Genomic DNA, 27,152 nt, shown 5'->3' with positions numbered 1-27,152 from the left:
CATAATTAAGTATGATCCTGCAAAACACTACATTAGCATGGGTAATTAAATTGATAACACTAGACCGAGGATGCAATTTGAATGGACCAACGCAAACCCAATCAAACCGGGCCTCTTTCTTGCTTGGGCCGGGTTTAGATTTAAATTTTCAACACTAATCCAAACGGACCATCTTGAGTTGTGAATATGATATCCTTGTATCAATCAATCATTGCCTTGGCAGCATCAGTTTTTATATCCCCAAACTCTATATAAACCCTTCCCATACTCCAAACTCTCAGATTCACTGAACAACTCCATTTTCAGACCCAAAAATCTCTCTCACATAATATACATGAAACGATGGAAGACAGAGACACAGAGCTACTCTCGCGAGTCACTGCAAACCACCTCTTCTTAGCCCAATTCGAACCCTTCCGAGCCACCCTCCTCAGCCTCCGAGCTCGAAATCCAGACCTAGCACGAGCCATCCTCCAAACCGTTGTCGCTCGTGGAGGCCGATTCGACTCGGTCATCTGGTCCCAATCTTGCCCATCTCCTTCTCTCCTCACATACCTCTCAACCCTTGAACTTCTCCAATTCAACGATGCTTCGTCAATTTGGAGTTGTGATCCCGAAACACTACGGTTAAGGGTTGAATTTTTACTACTGGTGCAAACTATAACTTCCAGGGTCTCAGAGAGTCTTCGGAGGGTGATTGATTTGGAGGGTTTTGAGAAAGATGTTGGTGAATTGGAGTCGCAAGATTCTCGAGCCGAGTTGATGGCAGAAAACCCAGAACTGAGGGAGTTCAATGGTGATTTGGTTGAATCTTTGCGCGTTTTGGATAAGATTTCGGAGCTGGGATTGAGCAGGTTGAAGCCGGATTTGGTTGTTGTTGATGAGGGAGAGATAGGTGGATCTTCTTCCGGTGGAGTTGTGTCATTGGAGGAATCAGAATTGATATGTTTGAAGAGGGTAATATTGGAGAATTCAGATTTATTTGATGCATTGTGCGAGAACATACAGAAGCAAATTCTCTGGGTTGAAAATGATGATTCGGGTTTAGCCATTACATTGAGGACAGAAGGTAAGCGTTCAGAGGAAGATGTGAATGGGCTTAAGTTGATAGCAAGGAGTGTTCAGATTGCTCATTTGGATGCTATGAAGGAATGCTTGAAGGAGAGCGATGAAGGAGTGGTGGTGTCTCATATTCGTTTTCTTCACCTGAATTACGGAGTGGAGGAGATTGAATACCGGTACGTGTAGTTCTTTCCTTGTCCAATTGAATGAAATGATTTGGCGGTGATGAGTAGTGGAGTGTTTTGTGTGAAGTTTTATATCTCTTGACATGTGTACTTCTCATCGTGTTAACATATTTTAATGGTCAATGACACTCTTGTTAACATCTTTTACTAGTCAATGTTTCAAAATAAGTGATGCCTTTTCCAGATACTGTTTAGAACTAATAAGTTCAGCAAATGATCATATTGCCTTTTTATAGCATTGTTTTTATTGTTTTGGATTTTTAGCTTCTTGCACGTATAATGTTAGGTTCCATCTATTTCCCAGTTTTAATGATGTAAAAAGGAGAAGGATCATGTGAGGTTCGGCAAAGTAAATTGTATAAATCTTATCTAACCTCTATTAAAATAAAATGCCAATATACTTATAGAAAAATAAAAATAAAAATAAAAAGGTCAGTATCTAGTGGTGTTGGTCATGCCGAACATGGGGTGGTAGAATGGATAGATTGGGCACATACCAAACCTTTGGCGTTATTGCACAAAGTGACTTCTTTTAAACTCTAAATAACATTTTTATGCTTGCTAGCCTTCACATTCTACAATCGCACCAATCATTGGCTTCTAAACCTTTAGGAAAATGAATTTTGATAATTACGAATATAATTCTTAGTATTCAATACATTTCAATATCATTTGGGATTTTGGGTGCAGTGAGAAACGATAAAGGGTTTATTAGTTCATCCTAATGAGAAGCTGGGACGGGTATTCGGATGCTGCTAATAGCAAGGATTCCCATGCCTTACATGTGTGTGGGTAAAGTATGTAGTTCAGGAGATTTAGATTCTATTAGGGGCTGGAGAACAGAACCCAAAATCGGGAAACTCAACATTCCTTTGTAAAGAGATGCGACCATCTCATATCACTTGCAGACATATCGGGGCGGGACTGAATGTTTTACTTCATCTTACAACCATTAATATGTGGTGGTCCCCGTGGATATTGTCAAAAGGTAAACTTAGAATATAGGTCATTATAGCTTGCTTGTAGTTATTTATTTATTTATATTATTTTATTATTATTATTTTTTGACAAGTTGCTTATGGGAAATAAAACAGCCTGATTAAACAAGTAAGATCGAAGTAGCTTGTATTTGCAAAGTTATGGTATCATTATTTGAGCGATATGGAATTATTATTTGAATTAACAAGGAGAAGAATGATTAGTAGGTGAAAGTTTTGAAAGTAGGACATGAACTTTGTATAGATAGGAGGACTATGTCATTCTTTTGAGAATGTTGTAGTATAGATAGCAGGGATGTCTTGTAACTTGTGCTGCTGCTTGTGCATTATTTTGATGAGATTTAGAGAATTTGAGAGGTGCTTCAATTCTTCTCTTATCACATTGGCTTCGAAACGGGACAAGTTGGTGGATTCAAAGGATAAAGCCCATTAGCTTGGTGAATAGTGCTTATAAGCTGATGTTGAAAGTTGAATTGATGGCTTTGAAGTTGAGGAGCATTATGGAATACATGAACTTGAATGACTCTTAAAATGCCCTTAATTAGAATGGCTTTGGTTTGTTTGGTGTCCATTGGGTCATGCCTCGGACTTCTTGGGAGTTGCTGGATATCTGGAGGGGTCAATGGGTGGGGGCTTAGGTAAGAGACTTTTGGAGGGTGACCCCTTTTTGCGTTTGGTGGAGCCTTTGGAAAGAGCGGAAGAGAAGATCTTTTGATGGGAAGGAGTCCTCCATTGGGGTGCTGAAATTTTCTATTAGTTGTACTCTTTTTTGTTGGGGTTGGGGGAGAGATTATTCTTCTCTTGAGGATATTGTGGACTTTTGGGCTCCTTGAGTTCATAGGTTCTGTTTTGTTTGTGTATAGCTTGGGACGCATTCCCCTTTTGAACGCTTTCTAATACATTTTACTTATCAAAAAAAGAAAAAGAAAAAGAAAATGTGAATATTGAAATATGTGTGACAAGACAAGAAATGATAGAATTAGAAATAAACACATTTGTGAGATGGTTGAAGTTACACCCATTGGAGATAAAATAGAGAAAATTGATTAAAGAAGATCATTGCGTATGCTAGTTAGGAAGGTGACATGGTCTACATTGAAGGTAATGCTAGGGGAAGAGGAAGGCTAAAATTAACAACGGTAGAGTTGGTAAGGAAATTATTATTATTTTTTTTGATAAATAAATTTTCATTAAAGAGCGCTCTTGAGGGGAGTGTACCTCAAGAACAACAGTACAAAAGGTCAATAAAGGCCATTATACTCTCAAACTATCCACAAAAAAAATAAAGATGGAGTATTTTAACACCCAAATACGAACCTCATCTCCATCAAAGGAAAGATATAATAACATGTGACTTGATTGAAACTGTGATCTTATATAGTGCGAAAGAGAAAAATAGGACGTATGTAGTCGACCCAAAGTAGTTGGGAAGAAAACTTAATTGAGTGAGTGGTTAGTGGCTATGAGTGTGTAGATCTAAGCTTAGAAGCTATTAGTGAGGAGTTCTATCATCTATGTAAGATGGGTATTTTTGATAGATAAAAGTAGTTACTAATCCGCTTATGATATTATTCATTGGGTGGACATTATATGTGATGGAGAAGATGGGATTTGGTTTGGAAGAAACGTCTTTATAGATCGAGTTTACATATATTAAGTTGCATTCTCCATCTTGGTTAATGGCTTACCAATTTATTTTGTAGTTGTTTGAGGGCCTTTAAGCGAGAAGATTCTCTTTACCTTTCTTCTATCACAATGATTGTGCTCTTAGTAGGATATTGACAAGGACTCTACAAGGAGGCATGTTGAAGGGTTTCTTGATCTGGCAACATCGTGTGAGTGAAGAATGGCAATGCCACTTGTACAGCTCTTTTGTTGAGTGCATGATCATGACAAGAGTCAAGGAAAAAAGTCCCGACTGGCTCCGTTTGATATTTGTGTGATAGAAGATGACACCATTTTATTTCTTAGTAGCAGGATTGAATTTTTAACCGGATAAGAGCAAGTTGATGCGAGTAGGAGAGTTGGTAAGGATGGAGGCTTGGCCAATGTGGTTTATAGAATTTTAGGTCTCTTCGTACTTTTAACTCGGTCTTCCATTGGCATCATCCTATGAAGCAAAAGTTCTTATAAGTTCTTGCTTCATTTGAAAAAAATCTCAAAGAAGCTTCAAAGTGTTCTATTGCGGTATTCGGTGGAGGATCTCAAATACCACTTGAAAATGGGATGTACGGACTCTTTAAATATTGGGGGTCTTGGGATTAGTATACTTTTTTTTTTGATAAGTAAGAATAATTTTATAAAAGCGCTCAAAAGGGGAGCGAAACCCTGAAAATATACACAAGGCCACAAAGGACCTTTAGGCCTTCAAAGAAGCCAAAAAATCGACAATTTCATCTAAAGATCTATGATCTCTCCCATGTACCCAACAAAAAAGAGTGGAAATAATAGAGAATTTAAGAGTGGAAATCGACAACTCCTTCCCATCAAAATATCTTCTATTCCTCTCGAGCCAAATACACCACCACACACAAAGAGGCGTAGCCAAATATACTTAGGTTTTATGACCTGGCTTTTGTAGCGAAATGGATTTAGTGATGTCTTCAGGACAGAGATAAGCTTGTGCCATAGGGTGGTGGGAATACAGGAGTTCAAGGGTGATTGGATTTTGAATGAGGTTAGGAGCTTTCAAAGGGGTAGGTTGTGGATAAGTACAAGGGATAAGGGGAATTCTTTCCATTATATCACTTTTGACCTGGGGGATTGGATTTTGTTAAAATTGAAGAGAGAAATAGAAAATGAAGAACACAAGGATATAACGTGGTTCAACCACTAGGCCTGCATCCACGACACACCACTCTTATTATTTTCTCTCTTAAGATTATTTATAATGAGCACCTCTATTTGTAGGTGAAAGAATACAAATGATAAATATGAAAAATATATTGATGGAGGATTCTTGAAATCAATCCCATAAAGTACTCCAATCAATATTCTATCATAGGCTAAAATAACTCCTATAATATTCTCCAACATCCCCCCTCAAGTTGGTACACAGATATTTTAAGTCAAGTGTTTGGCTTGAAACTAGAGAGTCCGAGACGAGTTGATCTGAAGAGATCCGAGACTAGTTGATTTGGAGATCCGAGACTAGTTGATCCGAAGATTCGAGATGAATTGATCCGAACATCAGAGACGAGTTGATCCAAACGTCAGAGATGAGTTGATCCGAAGATCCGAGACGAATTGATCCGAAGATCCAAGACAAGTAGAATATAGAGTAGGGTATGATAAACCCGCTTTGAGACCATGTTGAAAGATATAAAAGTTGAAGAGAGAAATTAAACATGAAGAACACAAGGAAAGACACACAAAGCCCAAAGGGCTACATCACCTTTATTATATTCTCTCTTAAATCGTTTCTTTTTTTATTTTTATTTTTAAATATGGAAGAGGAAGACTTCTACATCATATTTTGTTCCTCCATTGCTGAAAAACTGGAGCAGAATCAACCCAAGTGTTTACTCAACTCCTATAATATTCTCCAACAGATTTCTAGTTGTTGGCATGATGTATAGTGTTTCATCAGACGGCGGATCTATATAATGTTGCAGACTATGTAGGTATTTTGGAGAAAGAAGTGGTCTTGGAATATTGGATGCTTGGTTTGGTATGAGTTGTATGACTGTGCAAGATTGAGAGATTTAGATGGTGGATGCCTTTTATTTGGTTTCATATTTGACCCCACCTCACCATGTGCCTCCGAAGTGGCAGCTTTACATGTCTCTTTTCATCTTCCAAGTGGCATCTTAGACTTATCTGGTGGCTTGTTGGCTTGCCATTGGCACTTCTCATAAAGAACAATGCCATTCTCCAGTTGGCATGTGTATACGTATTTACATGAAACATATACTAAATTATTAAGTTCAATTCTGGGGACAATAGAATACTAAATTGGATAGATCTCATCAGTTTCAGTAAGTTCTACATGTTGGAGTATCCAGTAGTGAGAAATCATCTGTTCATCCTGAGACTAATGGATTATGAGTCTATATTTGATTTTTAGTTTGCTGGGAGAGAACATACTGTAATGGAGTATTCTGGGTACAGTTTTTGGGTTCACTTATTTTGTTAGCTTGCTAAACATGCTTCTAATAAATGTTGAAGACATTTTTGGTAAGGAGACTAGCATAACAGGAAAGGATAAGTGAAAAAATTGTTGTTTTCATAAGATATTGAAAAATGTCAGACCTTGCATGGACTTATTTTGTGTCATTCTCATATCCTCTTACGTCGTTCCACTACAGGATTTTGCTTCTTACTTGGTGATTCACTAATTCCATATGTCGTGCGGGCGACTCTTGCTGGTCTAAAATTCTAAATATATACAGCCAAGTAGTATTTTCGGCTGAAATGGAACAAAACTCTTAAAATATTTTAGGCAATGAAATTATTGGTCCTTTGCTTCATTTCTTGATCAAAGTAAAATGTTCCCACATTTTTTACTGTTAAAAAATGGGATTAACAAGTTCTTTTGATCTCTCAAGAGATTTACTTGCAATGATTCATATGCTAATGCTAAGATGTCCATCACCTGAGAACAAGTGACATAGCAACCTTTATTTATTTATTATTATTATTATTATTTTTTCTTTGTTTGTTTTGTTTCTTGTTTTAGTGGATTACATCATATGCCTTGTCCTTAAACCTTATTCTATCCACCCTCACCCCATTAATGCCTCTTCAAATTGTGAAAGAAGGTTGATGCTCATTATTTCAACAAAATAATTTCTAGTTCAGGTATTCAATTAGGAAAGCTTTAAGGGTGAGCTTGGAGTTCTTATTGATCATAAAAATTGTCTTCTTTTGACTTATATTTCATCTCCATCCATATCATCATTACTGCCTCTCACATGACAGTCGCGGTGTGGTGAATTCTCTCCATCAAATATTAGATTGCCAAATGTTTCAGTGGAATTTTATTCAATCTTTTAGTGTCTTCTTGTATGCTCAACGTCTGGTTTCGACACATTTTTGTCAGTTTTGTCAAGAATGTTGTTGATTGACTTCAAATGTGCTTTACATGAATGTGGATCATGAGATACTGTGGATTAGGCCTTTTCAACTAAAGTAAGTGTGTACTTGAAAAGCACAAAAGCTCAATGTTGAAAATTTGAGGCTATACTGCCTTTTTCATGCTGGTTGTTGATGACAAATATCATGTGACAAGGACAAAAGTTTAATAATATGTAGAAGTGATCCCCTAGCTCTTTCTTTTGGAAAAACGTGCATCTGCATTAATAATCCATAATTTGGTCTGGATATATATATATATATATATATGTTTATTTATTATTTTCGGCTTCCATGTGATTACAACACAATATTTCTAATTTTCTGCCACCTTTTGGATTTCCCTCCTTATAGTGAAATTATTTCTTGTCCTAGTTGTTTATTTTATTTACTTCTGATGTTTCTAATAGCAAGGTTTTGCAAGATCTTCTCAAGAGGGTTTTGTCAGGAAAGGCTGAATATGGAGACACCTGGTTTGCCATTCGGGAAAAATTATTGTTTCTTTATGGAGAAGCTATTTCATCAAACTCAACAGATCTTGTTCAAATTATTCAGGTGGAGAATCTATTTCATACCTATCAAGTGATCTAGATGATTGGATTCTTTGTTAACAATGCTATAGTGTAATTGCTTTCATTCATTCCTTGTGAATGTTTGAGTCTTGAAGTCTCATTTGACGTCCACATATTACGTTGACACTTTTGGTTGGCTTTTGTGATCTGATTGTGGTTTTTGTTCTTTCATGAATAATTTATATATTAATTGTTGCAAACTAGTACTACAGATTAATTTATTTTTAGAGGAAATTTAGTCATATTTGGTAGACCAGTAAATGAACTAGTGACTGATTCTCTTAGTGGTTCAATCTCAGGTTCAATTCTGGTAACTGTGTTGGTAAGTTTCATGATGCCTTTCTTAGCTGTTGAATATTTTGGCATTTACTCTAAATTAGGACTCATGATATCATAACTAGGGAAGGCACTAAGAGATCGAAGATGAAGGCACTAAGTATACGAGTTTGATAAATTTTTTTTAAAATGTATTGTCATCTTATATATCTTTCTGTACTATGCAGCTATGCGCTTTCAACTATTTATGAATGTTTAATATGAGGAGATACAGTGTGTGGCCTTGTATTATAATGTGCTGTAATGCAATGTAGTAATTTCCTGATTTCCACTCATGAGAGTTGGTAAGGAACTAATGACTTTGGAGAAATTCTGCATAGATTTTTGGTAGCAATCGAGTCTTCGGATTCTTTGAGTTGATTTTAAAGCCAAAAGTGTTTGAAATTTGTGTCTACGTGATTAGTGTTCTTTTTGCTGGATTGTTATGCCATTGCTGTTCTACCTACCCTGGTGACCGCCTCAGCTTGATTGAGCCTGAGCTTCTTTCCCTATGTATAACTTTAGTCCAGATGATTGTCAAGTCTCTGATGGTATTTTCCTTTTCTTTTTTACTGTTTTAAATTCTATTGGTTCTGTTGCAGTTTTAAAACAATCGTACGCCACGGGACAATGCATGAGGATATGATCAACTGACTCACCATCTTGCTTGCATAGACAACACCAATTAACAAAAAAGTTACCCCGCTTCCTCAAATTATCAATCGTCGGGATCAGTTCTGTCACTTACCCAAAAAAAAAAAAAAACAGGTTTGTCACCCTCGAACCCTAGTTACCTCCAGACACAGATTACTCCAAATCTTCAGTCACCCTCAATTCGTCTACCACATCAGCTCCTCACGAACCTGCTTCTCTAGCCATCTCTGCTCTTTGTTTGTCTAGTTTAACTGATATAAAATTGGTTGAACAGTTCCTTGAGGTATACTCAATCAGATATAAATGGTCTATATATTTCCTAAATTGAATATATGAGAACTCTCTCTTAAGAGTGGTAAAAACAAAAACCCTTGTAATCCCCTTGACCTTCTCTCAAGACCTCTTTTATTATTCTCCTTTCTATGCATTCTAGTTCTTTGACCAAAACCCATATGTTTTAGCCAAAATAAGAATCTCAAATGTTTTAGCACCACTTTTTGTATCCCCTTTAATTATCTATATAGGCAGTAAAATACTTTTACACTACACATCAAACATTTTCTTATAGTTATTATTATCTTATTAAACAATTTTGTTAGCCAAGGCACACAATCGTACCCTAAACACTTCCAAACCTCGATAGGATTGCCATTTGCCCCTAAAGTCCTTCCTGATTTCATCCTTTTAATATATTTTTAACCTCATATTCCCTAATCTAATGAAAAAATGTGTTCTCCCTGTGGTTACCATATTCTTTTGAGTTTTGAACTTCCTAAATTATTTTTCATTGTTCTTTTATATGTACATCTAAAACTAATAGCCTAGAAACTAGGAAAAAAAAACTATTAGCCTAGATTATGATGTTGAACTTTCTCTTGGTATAATCTTATAAAGTTTGCATATTAACTGATTTATCTTCCTAGCTAGATAAAAGTTGATTTGACTAATATTTGATCCACTTTTAAAGGTTATTAAATGTTTACATCACTTTTGAAAATATGCTTCCCAATCTATGATTATATGCCACATCAAAGTCTAGATATCATCTCCAAGACTCCAACATCATTTCTATCTCCAAGTTCGTGTCAACCAAGTACCATATCATACCCTTCACAATGATTACCATTAAAGTCGCCTTCTATGTATATTTCTTTCATTCTGGATCCCTTGAATTAAGTAATATGTGTTCCCAAAATCATGTTTATATTTTTTTATCTGGTCCTACTTGGGGCGCATAAGCTGACTATTAATCTTATTTTCTCCCAATATAAGTTTTACTAATTTTATCCTATTCTCTTTTTTAATAAAAGTCACATCATCTTCTTTTACTAGTTTGACCTTACTCAATTTCTGTCTTATCGTTTTCAGTGTTATAAAATATATGTATATATAGCCAGCTTTCTCAAGTTCTCTAGCCTCAAATTTCTCAAATTCTGGGTGAATCTTTACCCGCGCTCGTCGAAGTCTTGCCTACTTTTTTGGATTCATGTTCTATTGGTCCTGAGAAAATTTTATTCTGGCTGTCATGCTACATAGCACGATTCTCCTTTTTCTGGGCTCTTGAGACTGGCTGGTTAAACATAAGATAATAAACATGACAAAATGCGGAGCTAACATGTTTAGAGAATTGCAAAATTTTTTTTTTCTTAGCTAAGGTATTGTGTAGGGGTGGCAATATTTGACACGACACGCTAACACGACATGAACACGACACGAGATAAGCGGGTTAGGGTTTGGGCTAATCGTGTTCGTGTCATAATCGTGTTGACACGGATTGACCTGCTAACTAAACGTGTCGTGTTCGTGTTTGACCCTGTAAGCACGATTATGACACGATTAACCCGATTAACTAAACATGTCAGATAAACGTGTCATGTTCGTGTCAAAAATGACCCATTTAGCAAAATATGTCATATTCGTGTCAAAAATGACTTAAATGTGTCTTTTCGTGTCGTGTCAAGTCTTGACCCATTTATTAAACAGGTTATGCGTGTCGTGTCGTGTTACACGTATAATAATCGTGTCGTGTTCGTGTTGTGTTACACGTATAATAATCGTGTCGTATTCGTGTCAAAGGTCTTAGACACGATTAATAATTGTGTCGTGTTCGTGTCAACCCTAATCGTGTCCGTGTCAACCATAATCGTGTCCGTGTCGTAATCGTGTCGACACGAACACGACACGCCAACATGAATTGCCACCCCTAGTATTGTGGGGGTGTGGCGTGGGAGGATTTTCTTATCAACTACAGTTGTCTTTGTTTTTCTTCCTCGTTTTATCTTATAGTTTTTAAACTAGAGTTTTAAAGTGCTAGTTGTCTGATTTTTTTTCCCCCTTGGCGGTGTGGTGTGGGAGGATATATATATATATTTTTAAACCAGTCCTCCAGCTTGTATTCTACAGTTCTCCTCTTGAATTTGTTTCTTGAAAAAAAAAGTTGAGTTGTGACTTAAAATACGCAAAAGTAGGAAATAACAATATTTTTAACAAAAAAAAAAAAAAAAATGAGAAAAAAGATTTATTGGGATTTAAAAGTCAAGTGAAGCCTATTCAAAGTTAAATTTATAAATTGTTATTTTTGTACTCAAGAGGAGATGTTTTAACTTACAAAGGATGTCGGGAAAGAAGAAAGTTTATGGTAGATCGCATCTCATTGGAAAAGGAACTTCTGGTCCTTTGTATGCTTCTCCATCTGAAGAAATAGTTCTATATATGATAGGGTAACAAGAATTGTCAGTTATAGTAGTCTTAATTGTTGGTGGATTATTATCTGCTTAGATATTATTAGTATTATTTTTTTAAAGCATGTATAGTTGTTTTAAGACAATGATGCCACCTTGTTAATGTCATTATTTGAATTTTATGGTCATCCTATCTGATCAAAGATGGCATTAATTTTTCTAAAACTATTATGGATTATGCTTCTCTACAGGTTATTCTAAAACTATTATGGATTATCCTATCTGATCAAAGACGGCATTAATTTTCTAAAACTATTATGGATTATACTTCTCTACAGGTTATTCATGATGAATTGCTGTCCGAAGAGATTGAGATGTATAGAGCTTCAGATAACAATTGGATTCTACCCCCTCTTGAGCGTCTTCAAAAATTTATTGCTGAATTGAAACCTGAGACGAGTTCAAATGACAATACTTTATCCTTGAGCATGGCAATCTGTTCTTGCATGAGAGAGATGTACCATAGTGCTCGTATTTCTGGATTTAATGTGTTGGAATGTGTCATAGATACTGCCCTGTCTGCTGTCAGGAGGGAGCAGCTTCAAGAAGCTAGCAATGTATGTGTATTGTATAATGCTCAAAATTGATTATTCAATTTGGAAATGAGAATGCTTGATATGATCCGAACTAACTTATTTCTTACTTGTCTGTGTGTATTGTGTAATGCTTAAAATTGATTGTGCAATATGGACATGAGAGTGTTCAATATGATTTGAACTCACTAATTTATTTTTTGTTTGTCGACTTGCTGCTTTGAGTTCATTAATATAGTGCACCCATCATTCTGATAGGTTCTTTCATTGTTCCCCCGACTGCAACCCGTAGTTGCTGTCATGGGTTGGGATCTATTATCTGGAAAAACAACTGCAAGGAGGAAACTGATGCAACTTTTGTGGACAACTAAGTCACAAGTTTTACGGCTGGAAGAGTCGTCTCTATATGGTAGTCAATCAAATGAGGTAATTATTTAGTTCCCAGAACATGATATCACTAGTTATTTTCTGCTGTGACATCACCATCCTTGCCTTAATCCCATTTGAATGGGGTATTTTCTGCTGTGACATTCTTCTATATGTGCACACTTAGGAGTAATAGGTGGGGCAGATTACCCTTTCAGAAAAGATTTCCATTTGCTGTCCCATCTAGGCTTCTCTTTCCTCTTCGAATTGCTTTTTATGGTTCCATCTTTTGGAATTATATTTTTTTTCAGAAATTTAAATGATCATTAAAATGTCTGAGCTTACCTCTCCCTTTTGTCAAGTGCTTGTTGGATTATATTCACTGCTTTAGTACTGAAAATGATTAGAATTTGATTTTGTTCTATATACATAATTTTTAATAAGGGTGGCAAAATTTGACACGACACGCTAACACGATTCGAACAAGAAATGGGATAAGTGGGTTTGGGTTTGGCTTAACTGTGTTCATGTCGACCGGAATTGACACGGTAATTAAACGTGTTGTGTTAGTGTTTAAACCCTCCAGAGGAATATTTGATGTGCCTGTTACAAATTACACTCCTGTTTGACCTTCTCGGCCAGTTCCTATGCCTGGCCAAAGCTCGTGGCTGGGATTTTTCCGACTTACAAAACTCGAGCGACCTCTGGTGATCCAAAAAGTTCCGGTAAAGGAGTAAGCCTAGAGACTTTCTTCTTCTTAGTCCACAGCCCTTTTCTATGTTTCCCGTATTCTCTGCATTTCTTTTCATTTTCTGTTCATGCCCTGTTTTGGCATTTATGTTTATGCATATGATTTCCATTTATGCTGTAGAGAGCGGCCAACCCGTTTATTACCCGATTAACCCGTTTAACTAAACGTGTCGTGTTCGTGTTAAAAATGACCTATTTAGCTAAGCGTGTTCAATAAACTTATTGTGTTCGTGGCAGAAATGACTTAAACGTGCCTTGTCGTCTCGTTTCGTATCGTGTTAAGTCTTGATCCATTTATTAAACGTGTTACGCATGTCGTGTCGTGTTACCCATGTAATAATGGTGTTATGTTCGTGTCGACCCACATAACAAAATACCTATGCTTTGACATGACACGAACATGACATGCCAACACGAATTGGCATCTGTTTGTTTATTGTGAGGTTTGTTTTTTTTTTTTTTTTTGGGATTTTTACCTTTACAAGCATTATCTATATTTGGTTGGGTGGGCCCATTAGCTACCCTACCTAATATATTTCTTCAAGAAGGAGATAACCTTCTCCCCACTTATTTCATCTCTCTCTTTCAGATTCCTTCTTTAGTGGCTGAGAGAATTGAGAGATTGCAGTGCAATTTCTTTTTTTTTTGGGGGGGGGGGGTTCAAGTATCATCTGGTTCGGTGGGAGCAAGTGTGCTATCCGATTCGGAATGGAGGCTTAGGGATTAGGAGGTTGTTGCCTTTCAATATGGCTCTGGAGGTTTGGGATTGAGAGACATTGGCTTTGGAGGAGAGTTATCGCGAGCAAATTTGGGGAAAGCAGTGGTGGGTGGTGTTCTCTTGTGGTGCATGGTCCTAGGGGGGTGGGGGTTTGGACTTTCATTTGGAGGGTGTGGGATGATTTCTGCAAACATGTTCGTTTTCGGATCAAAGATGGTAGGAGGATCAGATTTTGGGAGGATCTTTGGTGTGGGGAGTTTCCCCTTGCTCTCGCTTTCCCACGGATCTATAGGATTGCTTTTCATTGATAGGCCATGGTGGTTGACTGTTATCACCTTGATAACGGGAGACTGACTTGGGATGTTCAGTTTAGGATCCACTTTCAGGATTGGGAGATAGAAGAGGTTACTCGTTTTTTGGAGGTTCTGTATCGACAGGTGATCACAGTTGGGGATTCAGATTGTTGGCTTTGGGATCCCAACTCTCAGGGTCGGTTCGAGGTTAGGTCCCTTTTTAGGTGCCTTTTGGTTCGCACCGGAGGCCCTTTCCCCTGGAAGTTTATTTTGCATTCTAAGGCTTCCCTTAAGGTAGCCTTCTTTGTTTGGACCTCTGTCCTGGGTAAGATTTTAACCCAGGATAATTTGAGGAGGAGGTATCAAGTGGTGGTCAATCGTTGTTATTTGTGCTTGCATGATGAGGAGATACTTGATCACCTTTTTTTACATTGCAGCATGGCCAGAGACTGTTGGGATTTGATGCTTGGGTTATTTGGGGTCCATCGGGTTATGCCTTGTTCCTCTAGAGGGTTGTTTGAGGCTTGGAGAGGTTTCTCTGTTGGGGCTCTCATTCAGGATGCTTGGAGGGCTATGCCTCTTTGTATTTGGTGGTGCATTTGGTTTGAGAGAAATCGGAGATATTTCGATGGAAAGGAGAAGCCTGTTTCTATGCTTAAGTTCTCTATTGTTTCCACTCTTTTTTGTTGGGTCTCAGGGAGAGATTATAGATCTATAGTGGAGATTGTTGTTTTTTTAGCCTCTTTGAAGGTTTGAGGCGCCTTTTGGCCCTTGTATTCCTTTGGGTTCGCTCCCCTTTTGAGCGTTTTCAATAAAATCTTACTTACCAAAAAAAGAAGAAGAAGGAGATAACCTCGCATCCCTAAAGAAATCTCAAAACTTGAAATTGGGCAAACTTAGCGGCTATGGAAAGAAGACTCGAAGCCCGATGTTGCTTGGACTTCTGTCCTGGGTATGATTTTAACCCAGGATAATTTGAGGAGGAGGAATCAGGTGGTGGTCAATAGTTGTTATTTGTGCTTGCATGATGAGAAGATAGTTGATCACCTTCTTTTACATTGCAGCATGGCCAGAGACTGTTGGGATTTGATGCTTGGATTATTTGGGGTCCATTGGGTTATGCCTTGTTTCTCTAGAGGGTTGTTTGAGGCTTGGAGAGGTTTCTCTGTTGGGGCTCTCATTCAGGATGCTTGGATGGCTACGCCTCTTTGTATTTATTGGTGCATTTGGTTTGAGAGAAATCGGAGATATTTCGATGGAAAGGAGAAGCCTATTTCTATGCTTAAGTTCTCTATTGTTTCCACTCTTTTTTGTTGGATCTCAGGGAGAGATTATAGATCTATAGAGGAGATTGTTGTTTTTTTAGCCTCTTTGAAGGTTTGAGGTGCCTTTAGGCCCTTGTGTTCCTTTGGGTTCCGCTCCCCTTTTGAGCATTTTCAATAAAATCTTACTTATCAAAAAAAAAAGAAAAAGAAAAAAAGAAGGAGATAACCTCGCATCCCTAAAGAAATCTCAATTTTGCTACTTTTTTTGTGCCTTCTTTTTGCGGCTTTCAGAGGTGGGAGTAAAAGTTCTGGTTCTTTGTATTTTGGTGATTGTGGGTTACCGGGCTGGAAATGGATGCTAGCCTGATAAATTTTGCTTTCTTTAGACGAGCTGGTAAAGATCTTCCATGAAAGGGAACTTAGGAAGTGGATGCTATTATTTGTTCTCTTTTTAGTTGGGGCATGGGGAGAGATTGTTCTTCCGTTGAGGAGTTTTTGGACTTTTTAGGGTCTTTGGATCCTTAGGATTTCTTTTTTTGCTCTTGGTTCTTGGGATGCATTCCCCTTTTGAACGCTTTCTAATGCAATTTTACTAATCAAAAAAAAAAGAAAGAAAGGGAACTTAGGAAGATTCTCTCTCTTTTAGAAGGTTAGAGTGAGCCAGTTCATTCTGGGGTTTTCTAGTATCTTGGTTGAACTGGATTCTACTGTGGTCATTAGTTTGGACAAAGTCAGTTTGTCTGTTTGGGTTCTTTGCAGTACGCGTATTTAATGCATGAGCTATGGGATCAGAGATTTATTTCGGATGGAGATTGGATCCTATCATCTGCTACGAATTGTTTAGCGATTGGGAAGAAAATTCACTACAACCATTTAAGGATTGCTTTAACTCAACTTGAGTTTGTACTAGGGAAGAGATTTGGCTTTTCTGGTTGGCTGTTATATTTTTCCTTTTGTTTATGTTCATTTCGAAGGAGACCTTATCCTTCCCTTCATCTTCTTTTGTATTTTAATTAACCGAAGTAACCTTTTTTTTTTTGTTTTTTTGTTTTAATTGAAAAATTAATTAGTAGCATGATCTTATTATCAGTTGTTTTTTATTTTGACAGGTATCCTGTGTCGAACATCTTTGTGATTCTCTATGTTATCAGCTTGATCTTGCTTCTTTTGTTGCCTGTGTCAATTCTGGCCAATCTTGGAATTCAAAATCCTCATTACTGATTTCTGGAAAAGAATCAATTGGATATAGAGATGAAGATGCTCTCTGGGACCCTTTCGTCGAAAATTTTGTGCTGGAAAGACTATCTGTTCAGAGTCCACTTCGGGTAAGACCGCTTTAATTGTGAACTTGTAAGACCATGGCATCATGATTTGCCTGCTAAAATATCATCTGCTTTTCATTTAATTTTTTTTTTTTTTTTTTTTTTTGTTCTTGAGATATGGTTTTGTTTTACAATACAGGCTTTAAATGTTGGTGTGTTTTATGCATTGATATATATATTTGGTTAATTTAGTTTGTACGCATGTGGAGTTCATTGTTTCCATGATAGTTTCCACACTACTTTGAAATGAGTTGTTGCAGCCTCTGGTTTGACACGAGATTTAAGACCTACCAATTGCCAGAAATGAGTATCTGTCTACACCACTCCGCTGGCATGATTTTTGAGGGTAAGTTAAAATAAAATTAAAGAGAGAGAGAGAGAGAGAGAGAGAGGCTGTATGATCAATTTTTTGATGGAACATGCCGCTAGTTTTTTGCGGATCTGCTCACCAATTGACTATCTGATGTCTTCTTTTCAAAAAATTTAACTGTATAGAGCTGCTAAATTGTAGCAATTAAGTGAAGCTGTCCTTTTCAGTCATCATTATCCCATATCAAAATCAGTCATAATTTCTTTTTTTCATATTTGAGTACTCTTTTTTCTTCACCTTCACTGTCTTATATCAGTGCAATCCCTTCCTCGTCTTCATTATCTTCTTTTTTGACTTTTAAATGCAGGTTCATTTGCCTATGAAAAGTCACCGTTGTAGATTTGAACTAGAAAAATGATATCATTAGTTTCTTTCTGATAAAAATGACATTATTAAGAGTCTAGGAGGAGCAAAAAGTGACAGGAATGTTGCCATTGACATTTTTCTTTTGAAGTTAATGCAGTCAATTGAGCTTCCAAAAGACTAATATTACTATATGCTGCATGGCGAACTAAATTATGAGAATATCCATTAGCAGTGATGTCCATGGGTATCCTTTTGTGTCTGTAGACGTGCCAATGATATTCATTATGTCAATTACGTTGGAGAAACTGGAAAAACTGTCCTTTTTTTTCAAAATATCAACGAACTTTTCTAATTTGAAAATTAAACTAAAATGTCGTCAACGTCTTCAAAAAATGTAAAGTATTAAGGATATAGACATGCTGGAAAATTTCAGGAAGTCCACTTCATTCGTGGCAACAGTTTTGACACTGAATGTGATGATAAGTCACTATTCATATAGGAGTAGAAAATGGCATTAATAGAAATATGATATATAAAATAGTGTACAAATGAGCTGTAGCTATGTTGAGATCTTGGGGTTCTGCAAATATGAACCATGGTTTAGTTGTTGGTAATTGAGTGCTCCCTATATAGATTTGATTTTGGTATGTTCTAAATTCGTGATTTCTGGAGTTCTTGTATTACCAATAGTTGCCTGTGTTTGGCCTACCAAGTTTGATTGTATTTCTTGGTAATCCAAGGACTCATTGCGCTTTTGTTGTAATCCTGCCTTACTATTATTATTTTTTAGCTTTAAAAGAATAGCATATCTGTGATATTTTTAGTGGAACTCTTTGCTTTTGTGCCATTTCTAAGTACGCTTGTCTCTTCTCGGGTTTTCCTTTGTTGTTATGAATGTGCTTTTTTTTTTTCTTCTTCTTTTTTTTTTTGTAGGTTTTGTTCGATGTAGTTCCAGGCATTAAATTTCAAGATGCAATCGAGTTGATTAGCATGCAGCCAATTACTTCTACTGTAGAAGCCTGGAAAAGGTGTGGATGCAAGTTTTCTGATGTGTTATAGGCTTAAAGATATTTCTGGTACTATGCTTCATTTATACTTGATATTATCTTATAAAACGTTGACAATTAATTCTCCACCATATGGTTGTGGACCTAGAAAGCACACTCACTTCATTGGAGAGTGCTGTGGTGATGTCAGATACGTGTCCGACACGGACACATGTGGGACATGTGTCTGACACAGCTATGGAGTGCCATGGAGTTCAAACGAATTTTTTCTTAGTTGGATATGACAAGGACATGGAAGAGGCACAGCGGGACACTTTTGGGACATGGCTCATCTCGTTTGCGCCCTTTTTAAATACAAAAAACGAAGATGATATATGTGTGTACAGATCACATTATAAACTAATGCAATACATATACGTGTACACAAGAATATTTTCGGATGTAGATTATACAGATTATGCTTTCCTTTGCCAAGAACGAGTTTTCCTTTGCCACCTCTGTTGTTCAATATGAAATTTTCTGTAGATGCGAGTGAGAGTGGTTGTCTTTTGAATTTGGTAGAACGAGAGATGTATAAGAAAAAGGGGAGATGTAGAAGATTATAACAAAGAGGGAGACTATCAGTGGGGAGAGATCAGAGAAATAGAGATGGAAAAATGTGAAGGAATGGAGGGGGATGGACTGATGGAGTCAGCGGCTGGAAGAGAGAGAAACGTGAATGAAAGAGATAGTGAGGAAGAGATAGAGAGAGAGAGAGAGGTGCGGGGAAAATATTATAATCTTATCTTCCTATTCAACCTTTTGGGTCACATGGATAAGACTTGTGCCTTTTGGATATTAGAATATATGTTTGTTTGTTTGTAATTGTATGAGATTTTTGCCTGTGGGCAGTGGACCTATATATGTTGTGGAGAGTTACAGAGAGAGAATATTCTTGGGGTATTCTTTCAATACAGAGAACCCTAAATGTTATGTACATATATATATATATATATATACACACACACACACACACACAAGTATTGGTTATTTACATAATGACCTCAAATTTACATAGTGACCCCAACTCTTATAATTAATTACATTATTACCCTACACTCCCCCTCAAGCTGGAGCATAGATATCTATCATTTCTAGCTGTTGCATAATTCTGAAAATAGGGACTTCCCAATGCCTTGGTAAGTACATCTCCTACTTGATCTTTGGATTCTCCAACAACAAGCCTATGAGAATGATTTGTGATAATCAGGCAGCTATTTATATTACTAGTAATCAGGTATTTCATGAGAGGACTAAACATACAGAGGTATGTTAACCTTCATCTACTATTAAAGCTTAAGCTTTTATAGTGGGTGTAACTTTAATATTTAAATCCTTTAACATTTTTTTATAAGGGATATCTGGTGTGCCTTACTTAAATGGTCTATGTTTATGAATATAGTTGAGAAAATGTGCAAAAATTAAAAATTTTAGATATTATTTTTTATTGCCGTTTCCTTCTCGTGTCCATGTCCTATTATTTGTTTATTTATTTATTTTTTTGAGATTTGTGGTATGACTTTGTCTGTGTCAAGCTGACCCGTGTCCTGCATCTGAATCCATATCCATCCTCCATAATTGTGGTTTTTATAATTGTGCTGGTTGAGGATGCACCCTGCTTGAGTATTAATGTTTGTTGCACGGAAGTGGTATGCTTTTGCACATTTGGCAAGTTCGGTGTCTGCATGGTTGCACACCTTGTGTAATTGTTTACTGGATCTCCCCTTAAGTTCTACAGAAGCACATCCCCCTTTTCTTTCCTTCTACAAATTTATTATTGAACTGCATATTCACATAGGTATGTAGTAATATTAGCTAGAGCTTGCATATTTGTCACGGATGTTTGTTACTTACAATTTTAAGCAACTGGTGTGTGTTACTTACAATTTTAAGCAACTGGTGTTTGCTACTTGTTCCTTCTAACAATTAATTTGCAACTTCACTCATCCAAAAAAAAAAAAATAAATAAAAAAATCCGCAACTATAAATTTTTGAAACTGCTCTATGCACGAGTTTATTATTGAAGCTTCTTTTTGTTGGGTTCACACCTTGTGTGTGTGTGTGTGTATATATCAACTGCGATAATCATTGTGAAATACTTCTGGTAGGATGCAAGATATTGAACTTATGCACATGCGTTATGCGCTGGAATTTACTGTCCTTGCTCTGGGAGCCATGGAAAGTAGCAAGACTGATGAAACAGGAAGCCATTACCAAATGCCTGTATGCTATTTGAAAGATCTTCGGAAACATCTTGAAGCGATTAGCAATGTTCCGCGCAAGGTTTTATTCTGCTTTTGCATATTTGAACATGTTGAACATCATTTATTTCTTGAATGGGATATTCATTCATCACTCGTATAGTGAGGCTATTTTATTGATGTCAGCTTGTACATGGCACCTCACTTAGGGCAAAAGCAGAGCTAGCTGGTTTAAAACGTGTGCTCAGAAATATATGATGTTTCAAAAATGCATATGAGATGCACCTAATTCTGACATAAATATATCAACGGAATTTGCAATTTTTGTTACTTCTCTCGTTGAACTCTGAATGCTTATTTGTTTCATTGTGAATCAAGTAATTGTAGTTTGTTTATCCGCAGAGAATCACCTTTCCATTTTCTATTACCTTTTCCTCTGCGTTTCCTCTTTGACTTGTCCAAGCATGACTTGCCTCACCTGCTTCTTCAATTATCTGTATTTCCTTTAGGCGTTTACTCCCTCTTTCTTTTCATTTCTCCCATTTTTGACGCTGCTTCCTACCTTTGTTGTTTTTTTTGGCATTGCTTCACTGTCTTGGCACCACCTTTCTCTAGCACTGGTTGTCTAGAACCTCTTTCTCTTTCTCTCTCATTAGTCTATTTGCTAATGTATATTGAATTTTACATGATGCAGATTTGTATGGTGAACATCATTATCTCGCTTTTACACATGGATGGTCTCTCTCTCAATTTAACACATTGTGCTTCACCTAGGAGCCATTCTGAGTTATCTAATAGTTGTAATTGGGAACATGCTGATCCTGCTACATATGAGGCTGGAAACAAGATGGTTGTATCTTTTATAGGGCTGTTACTTGAAATATTGCACCAGAATCTACCATCTGCTGTATTTGAGACAGAAAATATGTTTAATGGCAACATTAGTACTGATGGAATACAAGCATTAGAGTGGAGAATCAAGGACGCGAAACATTTTATTGAAGATTGGGAATGGCGTTTGTCAATTTTGCAACGTCTTCTGCCATTATCTGAACGCCAGTGGAGATGGAAAGAAGCATTAACAATATTACGTGCGGCCCCATCTAAACTTCTCAATCTGTAAGTTTGATTGAATTTTGTTTAAAGTTTCTTATGGCAATTTGTAGTTCTTATTCATGATTTTCGTGCAAGGCATTGCTTATTTACTTGATGCTACTCAGTTAACTAGTATTTTTTATTTTTATTCTTACATTTTTTTAATTTGTAGTGTGACAAGGACTGTAAGCATTTTCTTCTGATGATAACTTGAAATGTTATTTTTCATGTGCTTATCTTGGAAAGCTTCTAAAAAATATTCCCCAGTTCCACAAGCTTGTTCTGAATATTTTGCTGCATGTTTTGTTTTTTTTTTTTGTTTGTTTGTTTGTTTGTTATTTATTTATTTTTTGTTTTTAGTTTTTTTTAAATTTTTTTTTTTTAAGTTGAATCTTTTGCTTCGTGGAATTAGAATGATTCACCAACCTAGTGAGGCTACTTAATTATTTGATGTGGTGCTCAAGTTTAGTCTTCTCTTTTTTACATGTGTAAACTTAAGAAGGCGTTGTATGTCCTCAAACAAACTCCTAGGGCTTGGTTTGAGAAATTCTCTCAGCGATATGTGGCTTAGGCTTTCATTCCAGTGATCATGATTCAGCTCTCTTTTTTCATTCTACTTCTGCTGGATGTATTATTCTTCTCTTATATGTTGATGAATGATTCAATTGGTGATAACACTGATGGAATCACTCTTTTGAAGTCACAATTGCAACAACAAATTGAGATGAAGGATATTCGCCTTCTCTTATGTTTCCTTGGCATCGAAGTAGCCTCCTCTACCAACAGGCTGGTGGCCCAGCAGTACCAAGCCCCAACTTTCCAAAGGCTGGTCAGGGGTTCAAGCCTTAGTGGAGGCATGGGTGTGTGAGTACCAACTAAGGAAAAAAAAAAAAAGAGTAGCCTCCTCTTTTAAAGGCTTTCTTTTTTCTCAGTCCAAGTATGTAGAGGAGGTTATTCACACAGATTCCAAGACAATTGAGACTCCTGTAGAGCTCAGTGTTTGGTGCACTGCCTCTGATGGTGTTCCCTTGATTGGTCCTATCCTACCTTGTATTGAGTTATAGTTGGTAGTTTAGTGCATCTCACAGTTATGCAGCCTGATCTTACCTATGCAGTAAAAATTGTATGTCAGTTTGTATCTTCTCTCATTATGAATAATTGAGCCTAAACAACGAAATGTTCAATTTTTGTACCTCTTGATTCTCAATCTTCACTACATCCCCATTTGTCTTTCTAGATTTACTAAAGTTACACTCTATATAGTCAGTTTTATTTCGACTTATCTTAAACCTTTTTAGTTCTAAAGCTTCTCTCCAAACCTCTAATTTGGCATTAACTTCTCTACTCTCTTCAACTAAAACAATATCATTGGGAAATAACATACACCACGGAATCTCATGTTGGATGTTTCTTGTTAGCTCATCAATAACCAAGGCAAAAAGGTTTGAACTTAATGCTGACCCTTGTTGCAAGTATACAATAATTGGGAATTCACTTGTTTCCCCTGCAGGCGTTCTAAATGTAGTCACACAACCATCATATATGTCCTTTATTACGGCAATGTATCCCTTTGTGACTCCTTTCTTTTCTAAAACCCTCCATTTTAGGTCTAGGTACCTTATCATAGGCTTTCTCCAAATCAATAAAAACCATCTAGAGATCTCTCTTCTTCTCTCTATATCTTTCCATTAGTCTTTTCAGTAAGTAATTAGCCTCCACAGAAGGCTATTTGGCATTCTAAGGCTCCTCTCAACGTGGCCTTCTTTGCTTGGACATTTGTTTTTGGGAAGATTTTGACACGGGATAATCTTAGGAGGAGACATGTTATGGTCAATTGTTGTTGCATGTGTTTGCGAAATGAGGAAACAGTTGATCATCTTCTTTTGCATTGCCCAGTTGCTTGGGATTGCTGGGCTCTGATGTTGTCTTTGTTTGGGGTTCAGTGGGTTATGCCTAGGTCGTCCAGAGGCGTGGTAGAGGCTTGGAGAGGTTGTATAGTGGGGGCCCAAGCTCGTGATTTTTGGAGGGTCAAGCCTCTTTGCGTCTGGTGGTGTTCATGGCTCGAAAGAAATAGGCACTCTTTTGAAGGAAAGGAGACTCCTATTATCATGCTGAAGTTCTCCGTTATTAACAGTAGAAATATAAAAAGAAGAAAAAAGGAGAGAATTATGTAAAGGCTTGAATGAGATGAATTACTCATTCACAGCTCAAGTATTTATAGATAAAAAGAGCACATACTCATATTATAAGAAAGGAAACTAAATCAAATCTAAATCAAATCACAACATATTCTAAAGCATATTTTATGGCATAGTCAAATGGTAGAGAACAGTGGCAACAGCCTTTTAAAGTATATAAAAGGTGTGGCAAGGAGGGTTCTAAGGCTCAAACCTTAATTTGGCACATGCTAGACGATGGGGTCCACTTGAAGTCTTGCATAATTTAGGGGGTTTGGTCAAATTTCATTATTTTGGTAATTGCATTAATTATGGAAAATCTGCATTGTTTTGGTAAATTGCATAATTAGATTAAATTGCATCAATTAAGTAATTTAAGTTATTTGTTACTTTATTAAGTTAGAGTCAACTTTTGATTACCTCCATTGTAGGGTAATCCAAGGGTCATCTTTTATTATAAAAGGATACTATGTAATTTTGAATACTCAGCGAATGATTGAATAAAATTATCCTTTGGGATTTCTTTGTGAGTGATTCACAAATTTTGAGGGTGTGAGGCCTTCTCTAGGTGTGATACCTAGGTCCTATTGGAGTGATTCCAATAGGCTTTTCTTTGTTATTTTCAATCCTTCTTTTCTACTAACAACCCCTGAATCTTAGCTTTGTTTCTGAATTTCCAGCCCATAACTCTTATTTACTTTCTAATAAATTTAAGCCTGTCCTTTGTCCTACATCATCAAATCTCTACTTTTATGGTAAGTGATTTCATAAATCGTGGCTATCATAAATGCTAACATATGCATAGTCAAATCTCTGCTATTATGGTAAGTCATTCCATAAATCGTGGTATCATATATGCTAACGTTAACACTCTTTTTTGTTGGGTTCTTGGGAGATACTGTAAATCCACGGATGAGATAGTTTATTTTTTGGACTCTTTGAGAGTTTAGAGGCCCTATTTGGCCTTTCGTATTTTCTGAGGGATGCGTTCCCCTTTTGAACACTTTCTTAATGCATATTTACTTATCAAAAAAAAAAAAAAAAAAAAAAAAAAAAAAATTTAGCCTTCCTAGCCTTAATCCAAGTTGATTCTTTGACACTTGATTCTCCAATCACTCTTTCCCTTAGTATTTTTTATTCTATCATATCAAGTTTTATAATTCATGTTTAAATAAGATAATATAGAGTAAGCAAGTTTATTATTACTAAGATAATGCAGAATAATCAAATTTGAACAGGACAGTATTTGTAGGTGGGCCCGGTTTATGCCATACTGTTGGTGCATTGAGATTTCAGAAGCACCTTAGAACATGGTGGTCTGGTAGGGTATTTGTGCAAGAAGAAAGTAATTGTTATGCTAGATAGTTGAGTGGTATATACAGATGGCTCTCTTTCTCTACAGACTACAATCAAAAACTAAACTCCACTCCCGGAAAAGAAAAGTAAGAGGTAGTTGACGGAGTTAATATAGTAGAGATAGTTATTGCTTATATTTGATTTGGATTGCAGAGTGAGGGAATTGAACACAAATAGGTTGTTCAGTATAGTTATATTAGGACTCGATATGCATGGTTATAAACTTGCGTACAAGGAAGAAAATAAAAAAATTAATAATTATGTCAAATATTACTTGTGATTGTGTTATTTGACTTTAAAGTTTGAAAATATAATAAGTTGAGTGGGCCTGCTGCCCCCATTCGGAAAGGATGGGATGCCTTATCCTCTCATATCAGATTCAGAGTTCGTGATGGTACTTGCGTTCGTTTTTGGGAAGATCTTTGGTGTGGGAACCAGCCTCTATGTCGCTCATTTCCCAGATTATATGGTATTGCGGTCGATAAACATGCCATAGTAGCCAATTGTTATCAGCTTGATAATAGTGGGATTACGTGGAATGTTCATTTTCGATGTTCATTTCAGGATTGGGAGTTCGAAGAGGTGACCATCTTCTTGGATCAATTGTATCGGCAAGAAGGAATTGGAAGGGGTTTTGACAATTTGATTTGGATTCCCTCCCCTCACGGGCGTTTTGCAGTAAGATCTTTGTTCTTATGTCTGTCTAAATTTGCATCCTATGATTTTCCATGGAAGACTATTTGGTGTTCTATGGCTCCTGCTAGGGTGGCATTTTTTGTATGGACTGCTGTTTGGGGTAAGATTTTGACGATCGATAATCTGAGGAAAAGGGGAAATCTTATTGTTAGCTGGTGCTGCTTATGTAAGCGGGATGGGGAGTCAGTCAATCATCTCCTAATGCATTGCTCTGTAGCGCACGATTGCTGGAATCTCATCCTTGGCCTATTTGGCATGTGTTGGGTAATGCCACGCTCTACTAAGGAGCTGATTCATGCTTGGAGAGGTTGTCGTGTGAGTAGGAGTGTTCGTGCTTATTGGAGATCTGTTCCTCATTGTACTTGGTAGTGCATCTGGAAAGAGTGAAATACTAGAATGTTTGAAGGGAAGGAATCGCCTACTGCGACTCTAAAACTTTTTGTTCTTCGTTCTCTTTTTAGTTATGTGAACAGAAGTTCGTGTTCCTCTTCTGTTGATTTAATTTCTTTTTTGGATTCTTTGGGGCCTTAGACCTCGAGTTCTTTTATGTCTACGGGACGCGTTCCCCTTTTGAACGCCTTTTTTAATTTATTATTACTTATTAAAAAAAAAAAATAATAATAATAATTATGTCAAATATTACTTGTGATTATGTTATTTTGACTTTAAAGTTTGAAAATATAATAAGTTGAGTGGACCTGCTGCCCCACTGGGCCTTTAGTGGCTTCTTGTATATTATTTAAATATAATGTTATTTCTAATAATTTTATCTTATGACACATCTTGGGATACTAATGCAGGCATGCAATTGTCATTTTATCTTCTTTTCTTATTTCCTTTGTATAAATCTCTGAACATGGTGTGTATTCAAAAGTCACACTCACAGGCTTGAAGTTTTTTTACTGTGCAGTTGCATGCAAAGGGCGAAGTATGACATTGGAGAAGAGGCTGTCCATCGGTTTTCCTTACCTCCAGAAGATAAAGCAACACTTGAATTGGCTGAATGGGTAGATGGCGCCTCCAGAAGAGCATCTGTATGATCCAAACTTGTGATTTTT

The 27,152-nt window shown here is 36.7% G+C and overlaps 1 protein-coding gene across 4 annotated transcripts in view; it reads left to right on the top strand.

Annotated features, from left to right (window-relative positions):
- Positions 1-261: 261 nt before the first annotated feature.
- Positions 262-27,152, top strand: part of LOC132286709 (uncharacterized) — a 93,630-nt gene continuing 66,739 nt past the window's right edge. For 3 of the 4 annotated variants that reach the window (XR_009472844.1, XM_059789074.1, XM_059789073.1), the window contains exons 1-9: positions 262-1,238; positions 7,729-7,873; positions 11,879-12,157; positions 12,392-12,559; positions 16,635-16,850; positions 18,457-18,551; positions 20,678-20,852; positions 21,465-21,889; positions 27,005-27,128. Coding sequence is in view for 3 of the 4 variants with exons in the window: in XM_059789074.1 (XP_059645057.1) it covers positions 343-1,238; positions 7,729-7,873; positions 11,879-12,157; positions 12,392-12,559; positions 16,635-16,850; positions 18,457-18,551; positions 20,678-20,852; positions 21,465-21,889; positions 27,005-27,128 (2,523 nt within the window). In the remaining variant the exon portion in view is untranslated. Of the gene's footprint in view, positions 1,239-7,728; positions 7,874-11,878; positions 12,158-12,391; positions 12,560-16,634; positions 16,851-18,456; positions 18,552-20,677; positions 20,853-21,464; positions 21,890-27,004; positions 27,129-27,152 lie in introns of those variants that run through there. The other variant, XM_059789076.1, reaches the window with a different exon arrangement.

The sequence above is a fragment of the Cornus florida genome, unplaced genomic scaffold (assembly GCF_030987335.1).
Source record: "Cornus florida cultivar Cherokee Brave unplaced genomic scaffold, ASM3098733v1 CherokeeBrave_3.0.0_Hap2_Chr11, whole genome shotgun sequence".
Classification (NCBI taxonomy): domain Eukaryota; kingdom Viridiplantae; phylum Streptophyta; class Magnoliopsida; order Cornales; family Cornaceae; genus Cornus; species Cornus florida.
This window is presented reverse-complemented; position numbering and strand designations above follow the sequence as displayed.